Source organism: Lissotriton vulgaris, chromosome 1_1 (assembly GCF_964263255.1).
Source record: "Lissotriton vulgaris chromosome 1_1, aLisVul1.2, whole genome shotgun sequence".
Taxonomy (NCBI): Eukaryota; Metazoa; Chordata; class Amphibia; order Caudata; family Salamandridae; genus Lissotriton; species Lissotriton vulgaris.
Window position 1 is genome coordinate 806,276,743 of NC_141685.1, and position 23,146 is coordinate 806,299,888.

Consider the following 23,146-nt stretch of genomic DNA (forward strand, 5'->3'; position numbering starts at 1 on the left):
AGGATGTCGAGCCCTGGTAAGTTTGTTTGTCTTCCTCACCTTCGGCATCCCCGTAATACAGCTCTTCCTCATCCAGTTCCTCAACATGTTCTGTTGTAGACGGTGGTTGAATTTCCTCGATGCACCCTTCGGCTTCGGCCGTGGGTTTCAACGGAATAGTCAACTGTTTCATCTTCTCATCTAAGTCCCTCTAGCATTGCAAGATACTTGCCATTTCGGCCTCAGGCCTTTTCTTTTCTTCTCAATCTCGGACGCATGTTCGGCGTCGAGAGTTTTGGATTTTCTCTTCGCGTTGTCGACGTCGAATTCATAGCCGCATTCAACCCTTCATTTTTTGACGTGGATGCGTCCCTTTCTTGACTGCTCTTCAACACCTTTGCCGTATCTTGGGTTTTCGCCATCTGGGAGTCCTTGTCGAAGGAACAGATGGGCTGTTTGTCCTTGGATGCAGTTGCGGACGTCGAGTGTTTCGACGGCAATGCTCCTTTTGAGGACTTACACTCACTTTTGCCAGTATCAGTGGAGTTCCTGGGGTTCGTCGACTCCCTTACCTCCTTCGGCGTTTTCTTTTCAACCTCGACGACTATGGCGTCCTCCGGTCCTTCGGCGATGTGGTCTTCTTCTCCACTAGAGCGTCCCAAATATCGGAGCGATGAAGGTGTCCCCTGCTCCTGCATGCTGTAGTTTGCTCTTCTTTGCATCTCTCTTACTCGGAGGGTCTTCGGATTGAATGCCACGCAGGTGTTGCAGTCCTCGCTTCATTGGCCGAGCGGCAGGCAGAGATTGCAAACTGGGTGTTGGTCATTTGCGCATACTTGTGGTGGCAGTTGGCGCAGAATTTAAAGGGAGTTTTGTCCATCACCGCGCCTAGGGAGCCCCCTGTGTGCGCATTTTCTGTAGAAACGTCGAAGTTCCCAGTGTTTTTCTCCTCTTTCGTCGTCCCCGTTACGTGACTCATAATTCACTATGTTCTCAGGTAATTTCTCGATCTTCCTGTTGTTTTCCATGGATTCTTCTCTCCAAAGTTGTGGAGCTCCTTCACTGACGATCCAGACCCAACAGCGGAAAAAAAGAATCTGAAGATGGCGCGCAAAGGTGGGAGCTTCCGGAGGAAGTGTGTCGACGTCAAGGACACCAAATGGTGGTATGTCAATGCCTGCCTGGGCCACGAAAAAAAAAAAAAAAAAGATACTACAACAATTCCAGACCTAACCACTAGATGGCGAAATAATGCACAGCATAGTGAACCCAGAAATATTCACGCTGCAAAATCATACACTGGAGGAAGGGTAGCAGGACGTCCTCTGTGAAAATCGAAGGTCTCTGTGATTCTAAAAAGTTACTGGTGAGTGGGGCTTGGGCTCATTCTCGGGGAGATTGTGGGTCTAATACATTTGGACTGTTGGACCAGGCAATCTTGATACAATGAAAGGCTTAGGCCTTTGAACCTTTGTGAGGCATATTTCAGTGGAAGTTGAGAGACTGGTGTGATCCTGGTTTACACGCTTGGCCTGTGTTGTAGGTCAATCAGACTGTACCTTTGACAAAGGACAGGGCAGAGGGGAGGGCACTTCAAAGGAGTTGACACTCACAACCCTATTTTCAAAGAACTAGACCAATCATACTAGTGCCTGGATTTGGACTTTAAATAGGTGAGCATGTGCCCTAAAATTTAATCAACAGCACTATTGATCAGGGACTAGAAGATTGCCAAGCTGCAGCAACTAGGACTGGGGACCAATGTCTGCCAAGCTGTCTGAGGGACCATCATCCAGGAAGCCAAAAATACTTGCCCTCTGCCTAGAGATCCTACCTACCAAGACCAGTGTGCCCTGTGAAGATAAGGAGACAGTTTGGAGCAAGCACGACCTAGCAGAAATCTTGGCGAGTGATCTGGGTGAACAGAGTGTGAAGTGCCCAGTCGGGACCGGTGTTGCAAAAGAACCATCCACCCTGTTGAGTAAGTCACGAACACCCGCAGATGGCATGGTACAACTGACATCATTGTGGCAACCACTTGTGCACATAGCCCCTGTATGCGTGGACTTTTGGAGCTGTCGCTCAAGTCAGAGCAGAGGGAGTCCAGGTCAAGATCCGAAGCGGTCCTGAAGCATCACTGCTGTCCCATTACCTTACCAACAGGGACCACGTAGTTGCACCCAGCAGCCATCAGTAATTGTAACCGCCAGAGTACGCTGCCCTGCGACCATAGAAAGATGTAGTACAACTAGCTCATTAACAGAGAGAAGGAAGACGCATTCCCATTCCTGGACACTACTTCAGGCCGCAGCTGGGTAAGACTGGAGCAGGGCAGGTGGGGCCTTCTGAGACTTAACAGATTAGTGTCATAGTGAGCTGAATTTTCAGGGCTGAAGCCAGACTGTGTTGTGCATTGAGTGTACAGGTAGCACTTCAGCACTTTCCTACAGAAAACCACCCGGTAGACATTTATTAGCGTTGACGAAGGTGGGAGAGGACCCACATGTGGGCTGCCTATGCCAGTGTCAGTTCACTTGCCCTGAGACTTTTAGTGTGCTGCATTATACTTTGCATGTGTAATAAATACAGCTTTTCTTGCCAAAAGTATTTAGCTGGACAATCAGATTATTGGGAGTCAGTGAACCTTGACCCTCCGCATACCGTGAACCTACTCCCCCCGTAGCACCTTGGAGTGCTCGACCCACGGTAGCACTGACAGTCATGTGCAGAAAGGGTAGTACTTAAAACAGTTACTCAGGACCCATGATAGATCGGACTCTAGGATAGCAGAAGAACTAGCATTTTCATTGCAATGGATCTCGCATTTGCGAGGGTTTAAGCTATTGGCATTGAAAACAACAATGCCATTTATTTATGTGTTTTTAAAAGGAACACATATATAAAAGGCACTGTTGTTTGGGCGGAGCTTGCCTGCAACCAAGATGGCCGCATAAGCGGACAGCTCAGTCCAGCTAGTGAACTATCCGGAAGGTATCATGCTTGAAACTGACAGCCCTGAATTCACGCTGGTTCTTGGTGCGGATGCGGCCACATGCAGCCTGAGCCGTCTCGGGAGAGCTGGTGCCTCCTGAGACCATGTTGGATGGGAGAGAGCGTGAAGGCCCCACGCCGGGGGCTGGAGTGAGACAGAGTGCCCTAGAGCGGCGAAGTGATCAGCAGAGTGTATGGCGGCACCGAGACCCTGACTCAACAGCCCTGGGCGCCGGCCGGCCAAACCTGCCCACCACATGCCTGGAACATCCATACAGCCTCCGGCAGTACTGTGAGTTGGCGGAGGGCGTTCGGCTGCACAGCTCTGGCCCCGATGCCAGCGAGGGGAACAAGCCGGCGGGGACAGAGGGGCCCATTTGCGGAGGTTAGGGCGAGTCGCAAGATGCTCAGAGACGTGGGAGGCAGCGCCGAGCACATGTTCGCCTGCGAGGAGTAACTTATTGCACACCTCTGCCCCAGACTGCTGCTAAGTCTTGGCGAGCGGCACAATCCTAAAGAAGCGAAGTGCGTAGGCTGCCGTCACCATCTTGGGACCTCTTCTGAAGCCGGATACGCGCAGACGATGTGCGGTGGGGTGCCTCCCGTGCCTGAGTTGGTGCGAGCTGCGTGGGATACGTCAAGGTTCAAGGGTGACCCCCAGTAGAGAGGCGCCTGGCATCGGCACATCTCTGCAGCAAAGATAGAGGCTCCCTGGACCAGTTGAAAGCCTGAGATAGCGACTGGCTCAGCTCTGCCAACTGGAGTCATTTGAACCCCGCATACAGAGCACACAGCCAGTGGCCCTGGGCATAATATTTGTGTAAAAACACACTGGAACTCAGTGTGGCCCCATCTATTCTACGTGCCCACGGGCAGCCTATGGCGCTCTCCCCCCTGTGTTTGGCCCTGCTACAACTTACCTTGCAATGACAATGCGACCTGCAAACTCCTACACGCGGGGGTTTAGCAGGCACACTGTCCAGGTAGAGGTGACACTGGTGTGACAGCCTAACTGGTAACTATGGGAAAAGTGGACAGGACTCAACCGAACCTCTACTTTGAGCAAAGGAAAACCAAACTACGTGATCAACCGCTGGAGGCGGACCAGAACACTAATGATGAGGCTCCAGAAATGGCGGAGGGGGACATCCGTAGTATATTAGCTGCTATGCAAAAGAATCGGTCATCCATCGGCAGCAAAATTGATACTCTAGTATACAGAATGGATCGGATGACCGAGCGCATGGACAAGCTGGTAGAGAGACAAGACATGACCGAGCGCAAAGTGACAGAAGTGGAGGAAGCGCAGACGGAAATGGACACAGAACGCAAGCAGATGGGCAAACTCTTGCTGACTCTCCAGGACAAGGCGGAGGACCTTGAAGTGCGATTACACAGAAGCAACATCAGAATTACGGGCCTGTCGGAGTCCACTAGCATGGGAAACATGGAACCGTACATAGAGGAGCTCTTGATGAAGCTGCTGGGCCGCGAAACGTTCTCACAGATGTTCATCGTGGAGCGTGCACACCGATCGCTGGGACAGAGGCTGGCTCCTGGGGCAGCCTCTTGGCCTATCCTTGCCAAACTGCTAAATTACATAGATAGGGACGCGGCCCTGAGAGCCGCCCAAGAGAAACAGTTGCTACGCTACGAAGGATCGCCCATTTCGCTGTACCCGGATTTTACAATGAGAGTGCAGAGGCAAGCAGGCAATTTGCCCCGCTAAAGAAACAGCTGCGTGACCACAACTTGGGCTGTCCCATGTTGTACCCGGCAAGGCTACGGGTCAATAGACAAGGCAGATACCGCATCTTCACGGGCCCCAAGTCCCTGCAGAAAGCTCTGAAGGAGTGGTCAAGAGACAAGGCACATGGGAGCGCATCTTCTGCGTATGAGGGCGTGGCTGGAGGTGCCCTTGATGACCAGGATTAACGCGGACTATTTAACTGCCAGATAAGACAATTTGTTTTCTTTTCCTTCCTTTTTTCTAGACTAGCAAGCTTAACATTGCTACCTGGAATGTCTAAGGCCTGAAGGATTTTAGGAAGCTTAGGAAAGTCCTGTGATATTTGACCAGACACGACATAGATATAGCTTTACTACAGGAGTCACACTTGCAACTCAGCAGTAGTATGTTTAACAACAGAGGTCTGAAGGGATGCACGCATGCAGCGGGGTTCACGACTCACGCCAGAGGGGTGAATATTTGGATAAGCTTCAAAAAGGAATTAAAATTAGATCCATCAGAAACGGATCCAGAAGGGATATATGCAATCTCGCAGTGTAGTGGGAAGGGACTGACCTTAATCCTAGCTAACATATATGGCCGAACTATGATAACCGCAGTTTTATGCTTCCCTGCTGGTGAAGATGTGTAGCTTTTGGGGGGCGCCTCAACTCTGGGGTGACAACTTCAACTGCGCATTAGACCCGCAGCTAGACAGATCGGGGGGGCCCGGACCAACGATCAACAGCAACTGCGCGAACTATAATAGACACAGTGACACAAGAAAAAAAGTTACTTACCTGTAACTTTGGTTCTCCAGTATCAGTAACTTTCATAGATTCCCATAGCTTGTATCATTCCCCGTCGTCGGAATTTGAGTTTCGGTAACCAAAATAACATAGCAGTAGATACAAAAGAGAAAGAAAAAATGCCTAGGACTCATTCTTTTTTGTAGCATATCCACCTCTTTTTTCAAAAGAGACCAAAGTACAGCAACAACCAATCATATTAGCCTCTCCCCATAGGACCCTCCTGAGAGAACCTCAGAGCCTCAGATTTTCGCAGCCGTTGAGTAACAGTATAACCAACCTGCTGAGGGCAGAGCTTTCCCAGGGGAGGAGGGCGGGCGCATGGGAATCTATGAAAGTTACCAATACTGGAGAACCAAAGTTACAGGTATGTAACTAGTTTTCTTACTCCAGTATTAGAACTTTCATAGATTCCCATAGCTTGTATCAGAGTAGATAGCAGTCAGAAGCACATTTTGCTCCCTCATTGTCACCTCTCCCTCTTTTCACCATTCTCTATTCACCCTTTTTAAAAAATTTTTTTTTTACATCAAGCAAAACATTAATCAACCATGCAATAATATTAAAAACACATGGCAAAATGTGATAATCATAACAAAGAAAGGAAGGAGGGAAGAAAGGAAAGCTCACCACTCAATGGAAGAGGCTCCTCAGTAATGCCTGGCTAACAGCTGTGTCTTCTTGTGCCGAGGTCTCCAGGCAATAATGTCTTGTGAAGGTGTGTGTGCTGCTCCAAGTTGCAGCCCTGCAGATATCTTTAATCTGGACTGCCGCAAAGAGAGCTGTAGATGAAGCCATGGATGTTGTAGTGTGTGCTTTGACACTGCCCTCTAGAGGCTTGCCCGCTGCTGCATGACAGAATCGTATAGCACTGGATACCCACCGAGCAATATCCTGCTTGGATAGGGATAAGCCCTTGCGGGGAGCACTAAATGCAATGAACAACTGAAGACTTCTGAAATTCATTAGTACGGTCCAGACAAAACTTCAAGCATCCCTGCACATCCAGCGAGTGGAGTGCCCTTTCCGCGGGCGTAGAAGGCTGAGGAAAGAAAGCCTTAAGAATCACCGGCTTGTTTAAATGCAAGTTCGATGGCACCTTAGGTATGAACTTTGGATTAGTCCTTAAAATCACTGTATTTCTCTTGAACTAGAGGAAGGGTTCCTGGTTCGTTAGAGCTTGTAACTCACCAATTCTTCTTGCCGAAGGGAGAGCCAGAAGGAGGGCCATATTGCACAAGAGGTATTTCATATCTGCCCGATGAATCGGTTCAAAGGGATACTTCATCAGCTGGGTGAGAAACAAATTTAAATGCCACGTGGAAGGCGGAGGCCTTACTGGAGGAAAGACTCTAAATAGGCCCTAGAGAAATTGCTTAATAATCCTGGCTGACCAAAGGGAAGGCCCAGATGTAGTGAGTCTTTAGCGAGAAACTGCAGCCGAATGAACCTTTATGGATGAATGAGCCAGTCCCCCTTAGCCAAAGGCAGGAAATAAGGAAGAACCTGGTGAGGCTGAAAGGAAAAAGGAGTCGATGTTGTCCTGCTGACACCAGATACAAAATAGGTTCCATTTTAAACAGTATGTCTTGTTAGTAGAAGGAGCTGTAGCCTGAGAGAGAACCCCCCCCTTATTTCTTCCGAGAGATCTATACCAAAAAACTCTTGCAGCTCCGGAGCCATGCTGACAGGTGTAAGGAGTGAGGGTCCGGATGCCAAACCTGACCCTGGGACATCGTGAGAAGATCCGGGACCGTCCGTAGAGAACGTGAAGGGTCCAGAGAGAGGAGGTGAAGCTCTGTGAACCAAAACTGCCTCGGCAAAGCTGGAGCTATTAGGATCATCCTGCAAGGCTCAGTTTTGATCTTCCTGAGTATTCTTGGTATTAACGGAATGGGGGGAAAGGCGTAGACAAATGCGCCTGACCAGGTTATCGAAAGCGCATTCCCTAGTGATCCGCGGTGGTAGCTTGCTGGTGTAAAACTGACATTTTTTGTTCCCTGGGGGGGCAAAGAGATCTATTGAGGGTTTGCCCCACCGGTGGAAAAACTCCTCCAAGACAGCCTGGTTAGTTCCCATTCGCGGCTGACTGACGAAAGCCTGCTGAGCATGTCCGCCTTTTCGTTTAGCACTCCTGGAAGGTGTTCTGCCTGTAGCGATATTCCGTGCAGGATCGCCCACTTCCAAATCTTCTGGGCCGCCTGCGACAACGGATGAGATCTGGTACCCCCTTCTTTGTTTATGTAGTGCATGGTCGTGGTATTGTCCGTGCAGACGAGAACCACTGAACCTTGCAACCGTGGAAGTAAGGCTTGAAGTGCCAGACAAATCGCCCTGAGTTCCAGAAGCTTGATATGAAGAAGGCTGTGCAGAGGCAACAAGTGTCTGCTTACATGCAAGTCTTGAAGCACTGCACCCCAGCCTACCAGCGAGGCATCTGTAGTCACTACTTGAGGAGCTGGATTGATGACGAAGGATAGACCTAGGGATACATTTTCTTCCTTTGTCCACCACAAGGCTGCTTTCTTCATTGCCGTAGTGACTACTATCTTGTCGTCGAACGATCCGTGAACTTGCTGTCATTGCATGTCAAGCTGCTCCTGAAGTGACTGCATCCTCAACCGGCAGTGGGGTATTAGAGGAATGCACAAAGAAATCACTCCTAGTAGGGATTTGTAAAGGCGTACTGAAAGACGCTTTCTTTTTCGCAATAGATGAGCCATGGACATCAGTTTATCTTGCCTTTCGAAGGATGGAGAAGCCTTGCTGAGAGACGTGTCTAGGATGGCCTCCAGGAATCGTGCCTTTGTAGCCGGGCTGAGAGAAGACTTCTCCCTGTTGAGTCAGGCCCAGATTGCTGAACAGATTTGTACATGCATCAAATGTTTCTTATGCTGCTCGCCTGGTCGGGCCTTCAGCAACTAATCGTCCAGGAAGGGAAAGACTTGAAAATGTTGCCTCCTTAGGAAAGCTGCGACTTGTGCCAGCACATTGGTAAAGATCCTTGGAGCAGACCGAAGTCCAAAAGGTAGACCTTTGAACTGGAAGTGGCTCTTGGCTACTGTAAACTGCAGAAACCTCCTGCAGGCTGGATGAATGGGTATGTGAAAAAACGCATCTTCGAGATTGAGAGTGGCCATGAAGTCTCCCGGGTTGAGTAGACGTAAAATATCCTGAAGAGACACCATCCGAAAGGATTAGCTTATGAGACAGGTGTTTAGCTCCCTGCGATCTAAAATGGGGCGTCACTTCTCCAGCGTCTTCTTGACCAGAAAAAATCTGGAATAGAAACCTTCCCCCCTCTGAGAAAAGGGGACTGGCTCCACAGCTCCCTTGAGGAGCATCTGATGAACTTCGAGCCGCAGAAGACGCAGATGTTTTGAAGGCAGGAGGCTTGGAAGATGGAAATTGAACAAATTCCAGCGTATGGCCACCTTGAATGATGTGGAGTACCCAACGGTCTGATGTAATCCGCTTCCAATTGTGGCGGTATTGAGACACCCTGCCTCCCACAGATGTTGTCGGGGAGGGGGGGTACAGCAGGCAGAGCCAGAACGCCGCTATTGTCGTTTAGTGGTGTCACGCCCCTGGCCATTCTGCTTCCCTCTAGAGGTAGACCTAGAGAAAGAAGAGGTCTGGCCTTGCCTCTGATGATAAGACGGGCGATAGGACTGAGGTGTTGAACCATAAGAAGAATACAGTTGCTGCTGGTATGAACACCTGTAGGATGTGGTGCTCTTTCCTCTGGCTCCACGTAAAGGAACCTTTCGATATTGTAGCGTTCCTAGGGATCTTGCCGTTTCCGTATCCTTTTTTATGTCCTGGGGGGCATCATCAATATGTTTGCCGAATAATGCCTTACCATCAAACGGAAGGTCCAGGATTTTGTTTTGGACCTCCGGCCATTACCATGTCGCCCTGAGCCAGCCTTGGCGACGAAGCACAGCTGCACCTGCCAGCACGCGGAAAGCCGTTGTGGCAATATCTATTGTGCAGTGGGTCACCTCCACTGATGTAGCCTCTCCCTCCAGTAAAATCTTCTTCGCTTCCACCTTGGACACCTGCGGCAACTGGTTTAAATATGGTGAGAGGTCGCACCACATCTGGTGAACGTACCTGCCAAGGATTGTCAACACATTAGCCGCTCTAACCACAAGACTCACCATCGAGGAAAACCTTTTCCCAGCATTATCTAGGAGCCTGCCTTCTTTATCAGGAGTAGTAGTGAGGGGCGCAGAAGGATTGCAAGATTTTCTTTGAGCCGCCTGCTATATTACCGAATCCAGCTTCGGTTGACCTACTAAGGATGCTGGACTATCATCAGGGGCCTTGTATTTCTTCTCCAGGCGTGGCGAACTGGAACGGCATTAGACGGATTCTTCATTGCCTTTAATCCTTCCCAGACGTGGCTGACAATCGGAATGGAACGGCCTGTTTTCCGATAAGGTTCTTTAAAATCATAAAGAAAACAATCTGTTTGAACAGAAGGAGTGGGAAGTTTAAATCTACTTGAGGCTCTTTCCATCAGTTTGTGAAACCCCCCAACGTCTGCCGGGAGAGAATCAACTGTATCCGGAGTAGGAGAAGCTGGACACGGAATCACATAGTCATCCCACTCCTTACACTGGTTAGGCCTGTTGCTATCATCTTGATCATCGTCTGAGGAATCGTCCTGTACCTCCGGAACCATTGGAGATATACCTGGGCTGGAGACCTGCAGCTGCGACACCATCTGGGCTGGTGCTTTTGGTGAAACCACCGAAGAAGCTGATGGAACAGTCACTACTTGCACAGCAGAAAATGTAGGAGGAGGAGGTTGTGAGAATCTCTTCCTATAGTCCAGCAACTTGCCCTGAAGATCTGCCAAGAGGGAAGAAGGAACAGAAATCTCTTGGCCCGCTTCCTCCTGACGATGAAGAGTGCTGGTATGAATGCTTATGAAGGTATTCACCTTTAGAATCAGTGTCTTGGCATTTGACCAGAAGCTGTGAGGGACTTTTGGCATAGTCAAAAGAATCATTTTAATCTTCCTCAGAATCCTCTTCTTCTTCAAGCAACAGTGCAGGAGGCAAGGGGGTAACCCTCCTTGGAGATGTCATATCCAGCGTTATTCTCTTCAAAGAAATGGTTATTTTCTCCGTCGTCGACGGTACCGTTGGCGGTGGGGACAAAAGAGAAATCATCGACGATGAGGTAGTCGACGGGAGATCCACTGTCGACGGTTGAATAGTCGACGAAGAGATGGGCGTCGTCGACACTGCCGTCAACGAAACCGTCGACACTCCCGCAGCCGTCGTAGATGCCTTCATCGACGACATCCGTGGCCGCTACTGTCGTCAACACTCTCGTCGACATCTTCGTCGACGTTGCCATAATAGTCGTTGATGCGCCCGTCGACACTGACGTCGAAAAGGGGAGACTTGAAGGTACCGTGACGAGCCCGTCGACGGTGGTACTTTTTCACCTGTATTTTAGTAGTCTTCGTCGACGGAGTCTTCTGCAGTGTCGTCGACGGCTTGGTATCTTTATCGGACTTCTCAGATGTTGGAGAAGGCTTTTGGAAAGTTTTAGCAGACTCCACCACTGCTGTAGCTGAAGATAGTCCGTCCCCCTCCTTTGCACCACGGTGAGGAGATTTGCTAGGACTCCGGCTCTCAGACTCACGGGGGGTCTTTTTTGAGGCCTTTGCAGGACAGTCTGTGGGTGGTGAAGGGAAAGCCCTACCCCTCTTAACTGACCTTCTAGATGAAGTGGCAGATGTTGAATCCTCGCTGTCACTTGACAGAGTTTCCTTCCTCGACTTCAGCTCTTGTAGCCAGGTGAGGAGGCGACACTCACGGTCCCGGAGAGGCTTTGTTGAGAAGGTGCGGCAGATCTTGCAGTCCGCTGCCTTGTGGTCAGGGTACAGGCAATAAATGCAGTCCTTATGCCTGTCCTCCACATACAACCTTTTCTTGCCACAGGTGGAACAAGCCTTAAAAAGGGCTTTCTTCTCCTTGTCAGACATTCCAAGATGAAATATTAAACAATTCTGAAGAAAACACTGCTGAAAAATAGTCAACTAGAGTTGTAGTGAGCAGAGCTCAAAAGAGACACCCCTAGCCTAACATGAAGTTGAAAATCTGAGGCTCTGAGGTTCTTTCAGGAGGGTTCTATGGGGTGAGGGTAATCTGATTGGTTGTTGCTGTACTTTGGTCTCTTTTACGTCCATCACCACCCCCTTTTGTACCGCTTTTGGCCGCCATAAGTGTGGCAGGGTATGCTCAGACGTGAGTCCCTTGCTTACTTTGCCACTGGATTCAAGCAAGCTGGGCTGAAGACGGCTGGAATGCCAGAAACCGGTCCTCGGAAGCTTGTTTCCGGTCCAGGGAAGAAATGGCTTGGCAGTTCGGGTTGGACTGTTCCCATGAGGCACAGGGTCAGACTGATTTGCATATAGACATGTCTGAGCTGGGGTGGCAGAGTTGGCTAAAGAACGGTGATGAATTAAACCCAGATCTTTTGACTGGGTATGAGTGTTTGATTGATTCAGATGCTTCGTCCATCACCACTCCCTTTTGTACCGCCTGGATATGGAAAAGGCATTCGACTCAGTCGAATGGCCATCAATGATGCATCTCCTGACGAGACTAGGGTTAGGGCGGATATTTTTACAATTGGTCAGAATCCTATATAACAGCCCCACAGCTAGAATAAAAATGAGCGATATGGTCATGAACCAGATCCAAATAACTAGTGGTACAAGACAAGGGTGCCTGCTTTCCCAAATGCTATATGCGATCGTGGCGGAACCACTAGCCTGCACGTTGCGAGAGAATCATAGATTCAGAGGGATACATATTAAAGGATACAAGTTGATCATATCAATGTACGCTGATGATACATTGCTATACGTGAGAGACCCAGAACAAATCTTATCTCCTGTACTCCGCCAAGTTGTTTAATTAGGGGCGCTGTCAAGCCCCCGGCTAAACTGGACTAAATCGACCATCTTCCCGCTCACCACCGCCACATCCCTCTTTACCTCGGACTTTCCATTGCAATGGATTACTGAACCGATCCATTACCTGGGTATTCAGGTTCACACTGACACCGAGGTAGTTATTAGGGAGAACTATGGGGTCGCGATCAGCTAACTAGAAGATGATATCGATCGCTGGATCAGGTTGCCCCTTTCCCTTGCTGGTAGAGTCTTGATTATGAAGATGGTGGTTCTCCCTCGATTCTTGATCCTGTTCAGCAACATGCCAGTGGTACTCCCTTACACATTTTTCAGACAACTATCTTCCCTAATGATGAGACTAGCTTGGGCTGGGAAGCAGGCATGTGTAAAGTGGAACATACTCACGGTTCCATATCACATGGGGGGTGGACTAGGTGCCCCGGACCTCGACCTATATTACAGAGTGTCGCAAAGCGCTCATGCGTACTATTGGATACACGGCCCTGCGGGTACTCCGCATATTCAGATTGAGAAAGTGGTGGCACAACCGCTCCCACTGCCGGCGCTTCTGTTCAGGCTGCCGGATCGCAGAACTGGAATGCTAGACTCCATTAACACAACTGTGCACGCATGGCACCACCTTTTCAAATTACAGGCAGGAGCTATTTTGTATTCCCCATTAGCACCTCTAAAAATGACATGTGGAAATATTGTTGTGAGAGCACCAGACGTATCTACTAGAACGGACGGCACAGGCTGGTCAAGCTTAAGTTTGTTAACAGAGTATACTACACTCCTGAGAGACTGCATAGGTATAGATTACGCGGTTCAGCTAACTGTGAGCGCTGCAGTGCCTACCGGGCTGACTTTTTCCACTTAGCTTAGTTGTGGCCTGGGGTTGCCGGTTTCTGGGACCAGATCTTCAAGAAGATGGAAGATATAACTGACACTCCCATCGCACCAGATCCCAAGCTTTCCCTATTGGGATTCTCCAAATACCTACCTAAAACTATTAGACGACTGGTAGGCATGGCGCTGTTAATAGCGAGAAGCAGAGTGGCCACATGCTTGTCCTGGGCCCGACTCCTACCATTGCATGCTAGTCAAGAGATATGCTATACTTTTGTAGCCAGACGGAGAGTTACAGCGAACCTACTCCCCCACGTAACCGCCCTAAAAATTTCTGGGCCCTGAAAGAACAGGAAGAGGGGGCGCTGAGGCCACTGCATAGATGATAGGTAGATCACTGTACACGGAGATGCCGATGCTGGCAGGGGGAGGCTGTACAGAAAATGTTCCTAGTTGCTATTCCCTGTGGGACTGGGGCTCAGGCGTAGACTAATCGACTGGGTAAGGTGCGTTGTAAGTGACTACAGGCCACTTTGAGTAAGGTTCTTTCGGCCTTCGTGATATCCAGGTAGCTTGCTATAAAACGTGATTGCATACCGTCATAATTTGAAAGCACTCTTAAAATAAGTTGCAGCTACATATTCTGTTTTTTTTTTATATTGCATGCTTTGATATCCTAGACAAATGGTCTCTGTTTTGTATTGTTTTTTATTTCGCATTTTCTTGTGTTGCAAATAATTTAAATAAATTAATAAAAATATATATATAAAAGGCACTGTTGTTTTTAATGCCAAGAGCTCAAACTCTTGCAAATGCGAGACTACTATAATGGTGGCCACGCCGCTTTTTTTAGACGCTGCTCGCATAATCAGGTTACCGTGAGCAGCGTCTAAACGGAGGGGAGTGGACACCATTATAGTGAAAGCAAGTATGGTGCTTTCACCCAAAGTAAACAAAATAAAATTTTAAAAAAGTTAATTCAAAAGCTCTGTAGCACGGCCTGCGCTGGTAATTAAATAATTTGATAGGCGCTGCCACTAAAGTGAATGCAGACAGCATGTGTATTAAATAATTAAATAAGCGTGGCCGCTATAAAGCCGATCGCACTGTAATTTGAATAAAAATATATTACTATTTAAAACAAAGTGGGCAGGAGCTCTGATGCCGGTACGGGTGCCCCGATGCAGTGGGTGGAATAGGGGGAAGAGCATTAAAGAAAATAGTGCTCACCAACTTATAAAGCAGACCGTGTAACAACTGAAGTAAAAGGGGCCAGTCTTTGTGGAGGGTTACAATGAAGACAAGGTGGTACTAAGTAGGGACTAACAAGCCTATGTACGAATCAGAAGCCAGCATTTACGAACGGCAATGACATAAGCCAATGACAAATATGGGCGGAGAGTGGGCAGGCTTTAAGAGCATACTCCAATACAGCATGCCTCTCAGAGCGAGGCTCAACCTAAAAAGGACACATTCACTGGGGTTGGGCCCAGGATCTGCTCTTTGCCCCATGGTCCTCTGAAAGGGCCTCTGACAACGAATATAAAATAAAACAATTGATCTTTTCACAAACCTGAGAGCTGTGTTGCTTGGGCTCATCCGTGGGTATCGGTGACTCGCTTTTTGCCCGAAATCTCTCTGTCTTGGTCACCACACTGTCGGATGGGCTGAACCTGCAAGGGGTGATGGGAGAGTTAAGGAACCAAAATAAATGCAATGAAAGCTAGGCAGTAGGAAGAACATCTGTCCAGTCACTGCATCAAAAATGGTGGAGAAGAAAGATCCTTGTGAAATTTACACTGTACATAGTAACTATTGGTATACGTATTACATCAATTACTTACACCTTTGTAAAATGCATACACTATGGCCCACAGTCCCTCCTGCTATCAGTAAAACACAGCTAAACTCTTCTTAGCCTAACAAGATTTGCTCCATGCACCTCTGTGATTCAGACTGATAACCAACACTTCAATATCTGGACTAGGAAACACCAATGTACCATATTTCGGGCCTGTAGCACTCTATGTAGTTTCTGCCTTAAGACCACAACACACACCTCTGCCAGTGCATCCACAATTCTAACGTTCTGCAACCAATGCTAATATAACAGTCGGAGGCAAAGACAGCTTTGCTTTTATACTTCAATCCGGTTCAATCCCAACATCTGAACACACACACACAAAAAAATAAAGCTTACAGGGACGTTCCAGTTAGGCTCTGGTTACACTCGTACTAAACCAGTAAATTTCAGCAGGTATATTTACCTGAGATAACTATAACTTACGCCCCTGCAATGTACTGCTTATGACCAGACAATCAGATTATTGGGAGTCATTGAACCTCTGATTTATTCAGGTGCGCCTAAGATAGTATGTCTGCGACCGAACAGGACCAGGGGCCAGGAACGCGGCCGGTTGAGTACAGTTAAGCACTGGTTGAGCTTCACGAGGCTGACCCTTATTAACCTCGAGCAGAGGGTGAGGTGTGGGGGAGGGGTAGTGTTGGACCCTAGGATGGTGGGACAATGGTGTTGCTCTTCGTGCAACTGGACTACCGGGAGCCCTAAATTAGGGGGGATGTTGGCTCCAGAGAGGGTACCCCCTAGAAATCTCTGGGAAACTAACACTTGTTTGGGGGGTATCAAGGATAGAGGAGGCCCGATGCTGTGCATTATTTAACTCCCGCTCCCTCATAAAACATAGCTTAGAAATTAGCAAGATGATTGGGACAGCCCAGTTAAACTATTTGTATGTCACTGAGACCTTGGGCAAGGAGGACTTCAGCCAGGACTTTGCAGCTGCCAATCCCAATCCACCAAGTTATGTGGGAATGAGACTTGATAGGAGTGTACAGAGCGGGAAAAGGCCTAGACATTATTTTTTAGCGAACAGCTCAACCGCACACTACAGCCCGTTAACACCGCTATCAAAGGCTGCAAGGTGGGCCACTTTAGAATCAAAAATAAACATTCAGTGATTTTGGCAGGGCATGTGACCTACCGTCCGCCTGGTCCTAAAAAGCAATTTATTTAAACCTGGCACCAAGTGCTTGAACCCTTTATCCCTGGTGGTAGCCTCACCATTCTGGAGGACTTTAACCTTCACTTTGAAGAAAAGAGGGACTGCAACTCCAGAGCTTTCATGGATCTCATGCTCAGTTTCGGCTTCAGTCAACGGTCAATATCTTGACTCACAAAATCAGACACATGTTAGATGGGATCTTTTCCAATCAAGAGACCCTGACTATACGCAACTGTCTGCCATTAAGCTGGTCTGGCCACAGTTTGATATTGTTTAATGTACACAAGGTATGTGTGGTGGAAAGCATCAGAAACTGAAGGGAACAAAAAAATCACAGTTGGCGAGTTTGAGAATGCGCTTGTAAAATTCAAAAGAGAAGGACCTTGGGGGGCCCCAGCATACCCACAGAGAATTTTAATAAGTGAGCTTGGTCGGCAGTTAAGGAGGTTAACCACCCTGACAAGAGCTTTCCAAAAGAGTAGTAAGAAACCCTCTGCCCCGTGGTTTTCTGAGGAGTTCAAGGAGCTTCTAAGGCAGGAACTGAGTTGGAGACTGGCTCCTGAGTTGGAAAAGAAAATCAAACACAGGGAGCTTACTCTCAAATATAAAAGTGCGATCAAAGAGGCAAAATCTGTGTATTTCACCTAGAGAATTACGTTGGCTATCAACATTCCGAAGAACTTTTTAATACAGTGTGCACCCTTATGTCACCTCCTATACATCGGGTGGTAGAAAACTCACAAGTTTTCTGCAAAAAGGTGGCAGAGTTCTTTCAAGATAAGATCTTTGCACATTTCCCTGCTCTCACTAATAGCCCCTGGGATTCTGGGATGGTAGAACGAAAGAGGAGACATAAATTCCGGTGGGGAAGGGGCGAGTCTGAACTGCCTAACCCCAGCTGCTTAGCTAGATTCTCCCCATTGCCGGCAGCAAACATCAAGACTCTGTTAGCTGATACGACCTCAGGCTCACAGGACGACACTTGCCCTTCCAGTACTGCAGTTGGTCCATAACCTTATGGTGGAGGCCTTGGAGAAGATCTACTCGCAGGTCTTGGAGTCCATGGTGTACCCGTAGGGCTGGATGGAGGCAGTGAAAAAAAAAACCTGAAGGAGATTCTAGCGATTTAAAAAACATGCACCCAATCTCATTGTTGCCTACTCCATCTAAGATCCTGGAGAAGCATATTAACCAGGATTTAGCTCAGTATCTCCTAGATCAAGACCTCCTGGACCCTTCTCAAAACGAGTGCAGGGAGAATCACAGCACTTAATCGGCACTTATAGCGACTGCTTATTCCATTCACAGGCAAGTTGACAAGGGAGGTGCGGCCGTCCTGGTACTGCTAGACCTGTCCGTATCATTTGACACCATATCACCATGTCTACTGGTGCAATGGCTGCGTCTGGCCGGGCTGAAGGATGTGGCTCTTAAGTGGCTGGAGTCCTTCCTGTGGGGGAGGATGCTTACAGTCAATTGTGGTGACTTCAGAGCCAAAACTTTTCAGCTCCCCCGTGGGGTTCCTCCCTGAGCCCAACCTTATTAATTTTGCATGTCGCCCCTCTGACGATACTGGTGCTTTATTTTGGATTCTAGGTATCGTCCTTTGAGGATCACACTCAAATCATCACCTCTATCTCCGGTGACTGGGAAAAGGTGGCTGACAGGTTCAGAACTTGTATGATGGAGATCAGCAGGTGGATGAGGGAGAACTGGCTCAAAATGAATGGGGAGAAAACGGAGATTATTGGAGTTTAGAATGGATGGCTCAATTTGGACCACTGTTGGTGGCCACGTGTTGTGGCCAAAAACCTGGGTGTGATTTTTGAGAATACCTTGACCTCCAATGCCCAGGTTAATAGAACAGTGAGCTCCTGTTTCTGGGTTATTAAGATCTTGAGTCAAATACAGCTTTTTCCCCTGAAAGAGCTTAGTGTCTCAGCAGTCAATGCGCTTATCACCTCTCGCTTAGACTACTGCAATGCCCTGTGTCTACATGCGAACCAGTATTCACTAAACAAGCACCAAATCATTCAAAATTCGCAGCACTTTTGGTCCTGGAATTACCTAAACACTCAGCTGTCATGGAAGAAATGAGATCCTTTCACTTCCAGCCAGTAAAGAAACAGGTGTCTTTTAAAGCTCTTTGTTTGGATCACAAGGCTCTCCACTCTCAGAGCTCGACTTTTTGGTTTTGTCCGTTGAGGCCTCTGAGATCAGGTGGACGATATAAGGTGGTGGTTCCTAGCTACGGTAAAGCCAAGAAGACGGGGAGGGGATTTCACAGTGAGGGCCGTTAGGCTGTGGAACTCCAACCTGGAACACATCAGGAGCTTAAACTCCTACTTGAATTTTCGTAAGCAGGTGAAAAAGTGGTTATTTACGTACTAGTCCTCCCTCACAGTTGTCAGATAGAGGAGGTTCTCTCCCCTTTGGGTCCTCGCCTTTCACACAGTTTCCTAGGTTTTAGCGCTTTGATGTCTGCAGGCTTAATGGGCTCTGGAAATACTACAATTACATATTACATCCCTCATGACATGGCCAGTGACATCACTGATGACATCTAATATGACATTACTGATGACATCATGCAGTGAATGTGAGTATTTGTTAGAATTGGGGGTCTCTAGTTGGCACAGGTAGGTACTTGTGACAAATAGGGACCCTCTCCTCTAGTCAGGTTAAGGGGATTACACTCCTAAAATAACCCCTGCTCACCCCCTTGGTATCTTGGCACGAGCAGCAAGGCTTTATCTCAGAGGCGTTGTAAGTTAAGCATTTGTGACCACAAACAGTAACCCGGTGACAACACTACAAATGGACACCACACAAGGTGTGAATAGGTTTATTTAAGATGCAGGAAGGGCGGGCAGGCACACGGACAGCGGGAGAGAGGCGGGCAGGCACACGGACAGCGGGAGGGGGCGGGCAGGCACACGGACAGCGGGAGGGGGCGGGCAGGCACACGGACAGCGGGAGGGGGGCGGGAACGGCAAGAAAGGCACTCACCTGGACTTCCTCCGGCGGCGGTCGGCCGCGGAATGGCCAAAACAAACCTGGATGCCAAAAAAAATAAACCCGGCCCACGGCCGCGATGACGATGCAGAGGGAAGAAATCGCGGGAACGCCCACGAATCTGGTCCGGCCATGACAGACAGATCTCTGTTCCAATGGCTAGCCTCCATTTATGGAGCTAGCCAATGGAACAGAGGGTGTATTCCAAAGCCACATATCATTCTCATTAGGTTTTCACTTGCGTGAAAAGCCTGCGCAGTGCGCAGGCTTTCACTTAGGCGAAACCTAAAAAGGCAGTACATACTAGAAACAAACCAGGGGAAGGAGCTTATCCTGTGACACCCTTGGCATTGCCCTTCATGCCAGGAATCATAAAGGTAGCGGCAGAACGAGAAAGTAAACAGTTTTAGGTCACTGCATGCTTTCTGCGGGTTGAACGCCTTGCCCTTACTCAAGTCCTTCGGCAGTAAATAGGAGGCTATTACAAAGGTACTGTGTGAGGTCAACGTTATGACATCTAGGGGTCAAAGGCTGTGTGATGTCACCGCGCTAATCCTGACGTTTTGATGAATCAGTGACCGTGGTTGTGCCGTTGTCCTGGGTCTAGGCCTCTTATCAGGAGCTGGTTTTAAGATCTGCAGAGAATGTCGGAGGGGGTAGTGGGGGAGGGGCGTGGAAGGGGAAAAGGTGACGAGGTGGGTCTGGCAGCTGACCAGAGATGCTCGGGGCGCTCGGCTCGGAGCAGGCCCGGGATGGGGCTTGGAGGGGATCCGACAGGAAACCTCAAACCATGACCCACTTCTATGGCTGTTTTAAGATAATTCATGGCATACCTTGTAAGTCCTTTGTGGGTTTTGCGAAGAATGTGCACTAACAGCAGTCCAGCTCTGACTCAGGAGAGAGGGAAATGGAGGCGGGCAGGCTGAGTGACGGGGAAGTGGGGAGCAGGAGAGCCATGCAAACGCAGGAGGACAGGGAAAGGCCAGCAGGGAAAACTAGCGGAAGTCAGGTAGCCTTCCTTTGGGACGTGGGCGGGGTCTGCAAAGAAACAGGAAGGAACTGCGGGAGAACGTCCTGGAACCCTGCACGCTGAATGCTGGCTGCCGAGGGACACGCGGAAAGAGCCAGTGAGTGGGGGGAAGGGGGGTACACGCGTGTGTCTGTGTGCGTTTGAGTGTGTCTGTGTGTGTTTCAGTGTGTCTGTTTAAGGGTGGATGCGTGTGTGTATGCAGTGTGTGCGCGTGTGGCTGTGTATGTGCACATGCGTGAGTGTGGCTGTGTTTGAGGCAGGGGATGTGCACGGCGCCGGGCGTGCACGCCCACGAGGTGAAGTCGACGCTCGTGCCCGGCCCCTATCTCAGATTCCCAGGAGACGGGCGGCTATAATTGTCGAGCTGGACTTCAGCATGCTTCGCATGCTTCTCCAGCTCGACCTAAAAAACTCAATTCACCCTTCTGATGCTGTCCTTTCTTGGCTGCACCCTTGGGCCTCTCGTGCTGAACCTAGGTCTCTCTCCTCCGCTCCCCTCCCGTTTTCTCCTCTCCCCTCCCATGCAGCCCACAGGCCACCCCTGTTGCTTTCATTTTCAGCACTACGCTCTTTTCTTTCCCATATGGCTCTGCATTTTTTCCTTCACCAGCACACAGGAATCGGAGGCCAGAAAAAAAAACAGAAGGGGCAAGCCAGAGTTTGCCAGAAGGCAGGTTTGCAGTGATATGTTTACCACAAACTAAAAGCCTAAACCTTACTGTTTGTGATACGATGTCACCAAAATCTTGCACCTGAAGCTGAGAGGCTTTATATGCTGTTCTGTGCAGCACCAAGCATGACTTTAAAGCAGCAATGGGGCGCTAGACTAGGGGCGATTTCTTTAAGTCAGTAGAAATTCCATCCATTAGCATCTGCTAGGTGATGCAACCTCAGGCCCTCACACTGACAATAGCCAGGGCCACTGGAATTGTGATCGAACGTCCGCAGTGTTTGCCACATAATCCATCATCTGCTGCAAAATTTGTTTCTAGCTCAAACAATTTAATAGTGACAAAAAATGCAACTTTGCGTTTTGCCGTGCAGTGGAAGCCTCTTTGTAAAGCTGGACTGGTCACCTTTCTGTTAATTCTTGCTGTATTTGATGTTCACCTCATACTGATTAGTTGCAACCAATGCCCACAGGGTGTTACCAAGTTTAAAAATGATGAAATAATAAACTAATACTATTACAAAATGTGCCGAATTAGGTCACATACTTTGCCTTTTCTTGCTGCATAATATACTCAAGCCTGACACATAATTTCGTCCTCTCTTGCTGCATAATTCCAGTGGCCCTGATTATAGCTCTGTCGTGACTGACAACAGGCGTGCCCGCATGCGTTCCAATATCCCACATTTTACCTAATTTACAACAATAACAGGCCAGTCTCTGAAAGCTCTTTTTGTCCCTAATACCCCAAGCAAACACTTTTAAACTTTTTGGTGCTCATGACGAGCTCAGCTCGTCATGCACCGTGGAGCTCTTGCATGCGGGGATAATTCCCCTGCTGTGCTGAGCGTTCCACGAAAACGGGTGTGGTCATGACGAGCTCAGCTGGTCATGAGCACTCGAGCACTGTGCCTCATGAGGAGCTGAGCTCGTCATGAACACTGGGGCGCTGTGCGCGCCCCAGCAGAGCAGGGGAATTACCCCTGCACGGAAGAGGTTAAAGTTAGGGCTAAAAACAGTGCTCCGTTGTTGTTTAGAAACTTACTGCACTTTTAGGTAGTTCTTATTAAAATGAGTTAACCTTTATGTGAACACTGCTAATCTTGCAAGATTGGGAAATGAAGGACCAGAAAAATAAAACACTTGCCCAGGATCACACAATGTAGCTAAGTGGTGGTGAGTCTAGGTTAGAGGCTCAGCACTCTCATTTGGAAGCTGATAAACCACAAGAAGCTGGTGCACTGCACGCTAAGATAAGGCAGATATGTGGAATGGTTACCTCAAATGTACCGGGAGGGGGAGATAAACAAAGGAGCATGTATGGCTGGATAGTGTGTTTATGCAGTACATAGAAATGGACTTCTTAAAAGAGTACAGAGTAAAGCGGACATAGTAATGTAAATGTGCCCAAATAAAGTAGATAGGTTGGTGAGGCCCTCTGTTACTTCACAACAGCAAGACTTGTGGTTTTCAGGCTGTAAACGCCTCTCTGGGCCTAGAAGTCTGTCCTTTGTGTTGTGCTGGCTTTCTATAGCCTATGCCCTGGATTCTATATTACAGCTACATCTTTGCAAGAGAGCGGTGCTTCAAATGGCACTACAGAGATAAGGTCTGTACCCCAAGGCAGTGAGAAAGGATTGTTTTTTTATGCTATTGGAAAGTAATCGGAAGCAAAGCAAGTGAAGAGACTACATGTAGAAGGTCCTGTTAAAAGCTGAGAAACTCAGAAAGAGCTAATGTTACAAACCTCTCCGGAGATGCAGCAGAAGAAAGTGAAATTGTTCTTATACTGTGTGCTTTAGTTTATATCAGAAATCACAAAATGCCAACAACAGAACCTTCCCTACTTAACACACCAACCACATCAACTTGTGTTAACGACACTTCCTTTTTTTGTTTACTATCTCAGCACGCTGTCATTTTTCGAATTCCCTGTCCAACTTGTCTTTGTCTTGATGTCTCAACCTTCTGCCATTTGTCTTGTGCCTAGTCTAAACCTCATGTTACATCTCTTTCCCCATCTAAGTTGCCTTCCTTTTCTTCCTTTTGGATCTAAATCCTCTAACATCTCTAGACAATGTTTACTATTCTTTCTTTTGCTCGCAGTT

The 23,146-nt window shown here is 48.4% G+C and overlaps 1 protein-coding gene across 2 annotated transcripts in view; it reads right to left on the minus strand.

The window, feature by feature from the left end:
• The window catches only part of ZBTB37 (zinc finger and BTB domain containing 37), a 114,426-nt gene that overhangs the window by 27,041 nt on the left and 64,239 nt on the right, over positions 1-23,146 (minus strand). For both annotated transcript variants that reach the window (XM_086956717.1, XM_086956711.1), the window contains exon 3: positions 14,874-14,973. In XM_086956717.1, coding sequence (XP_086812843.1) covers positions 14,874-14,973 — 100 coding nt within the window. The remainder of the gene's footprint in view (positions 1-14,873; positions 14,974-23,146) is intronic.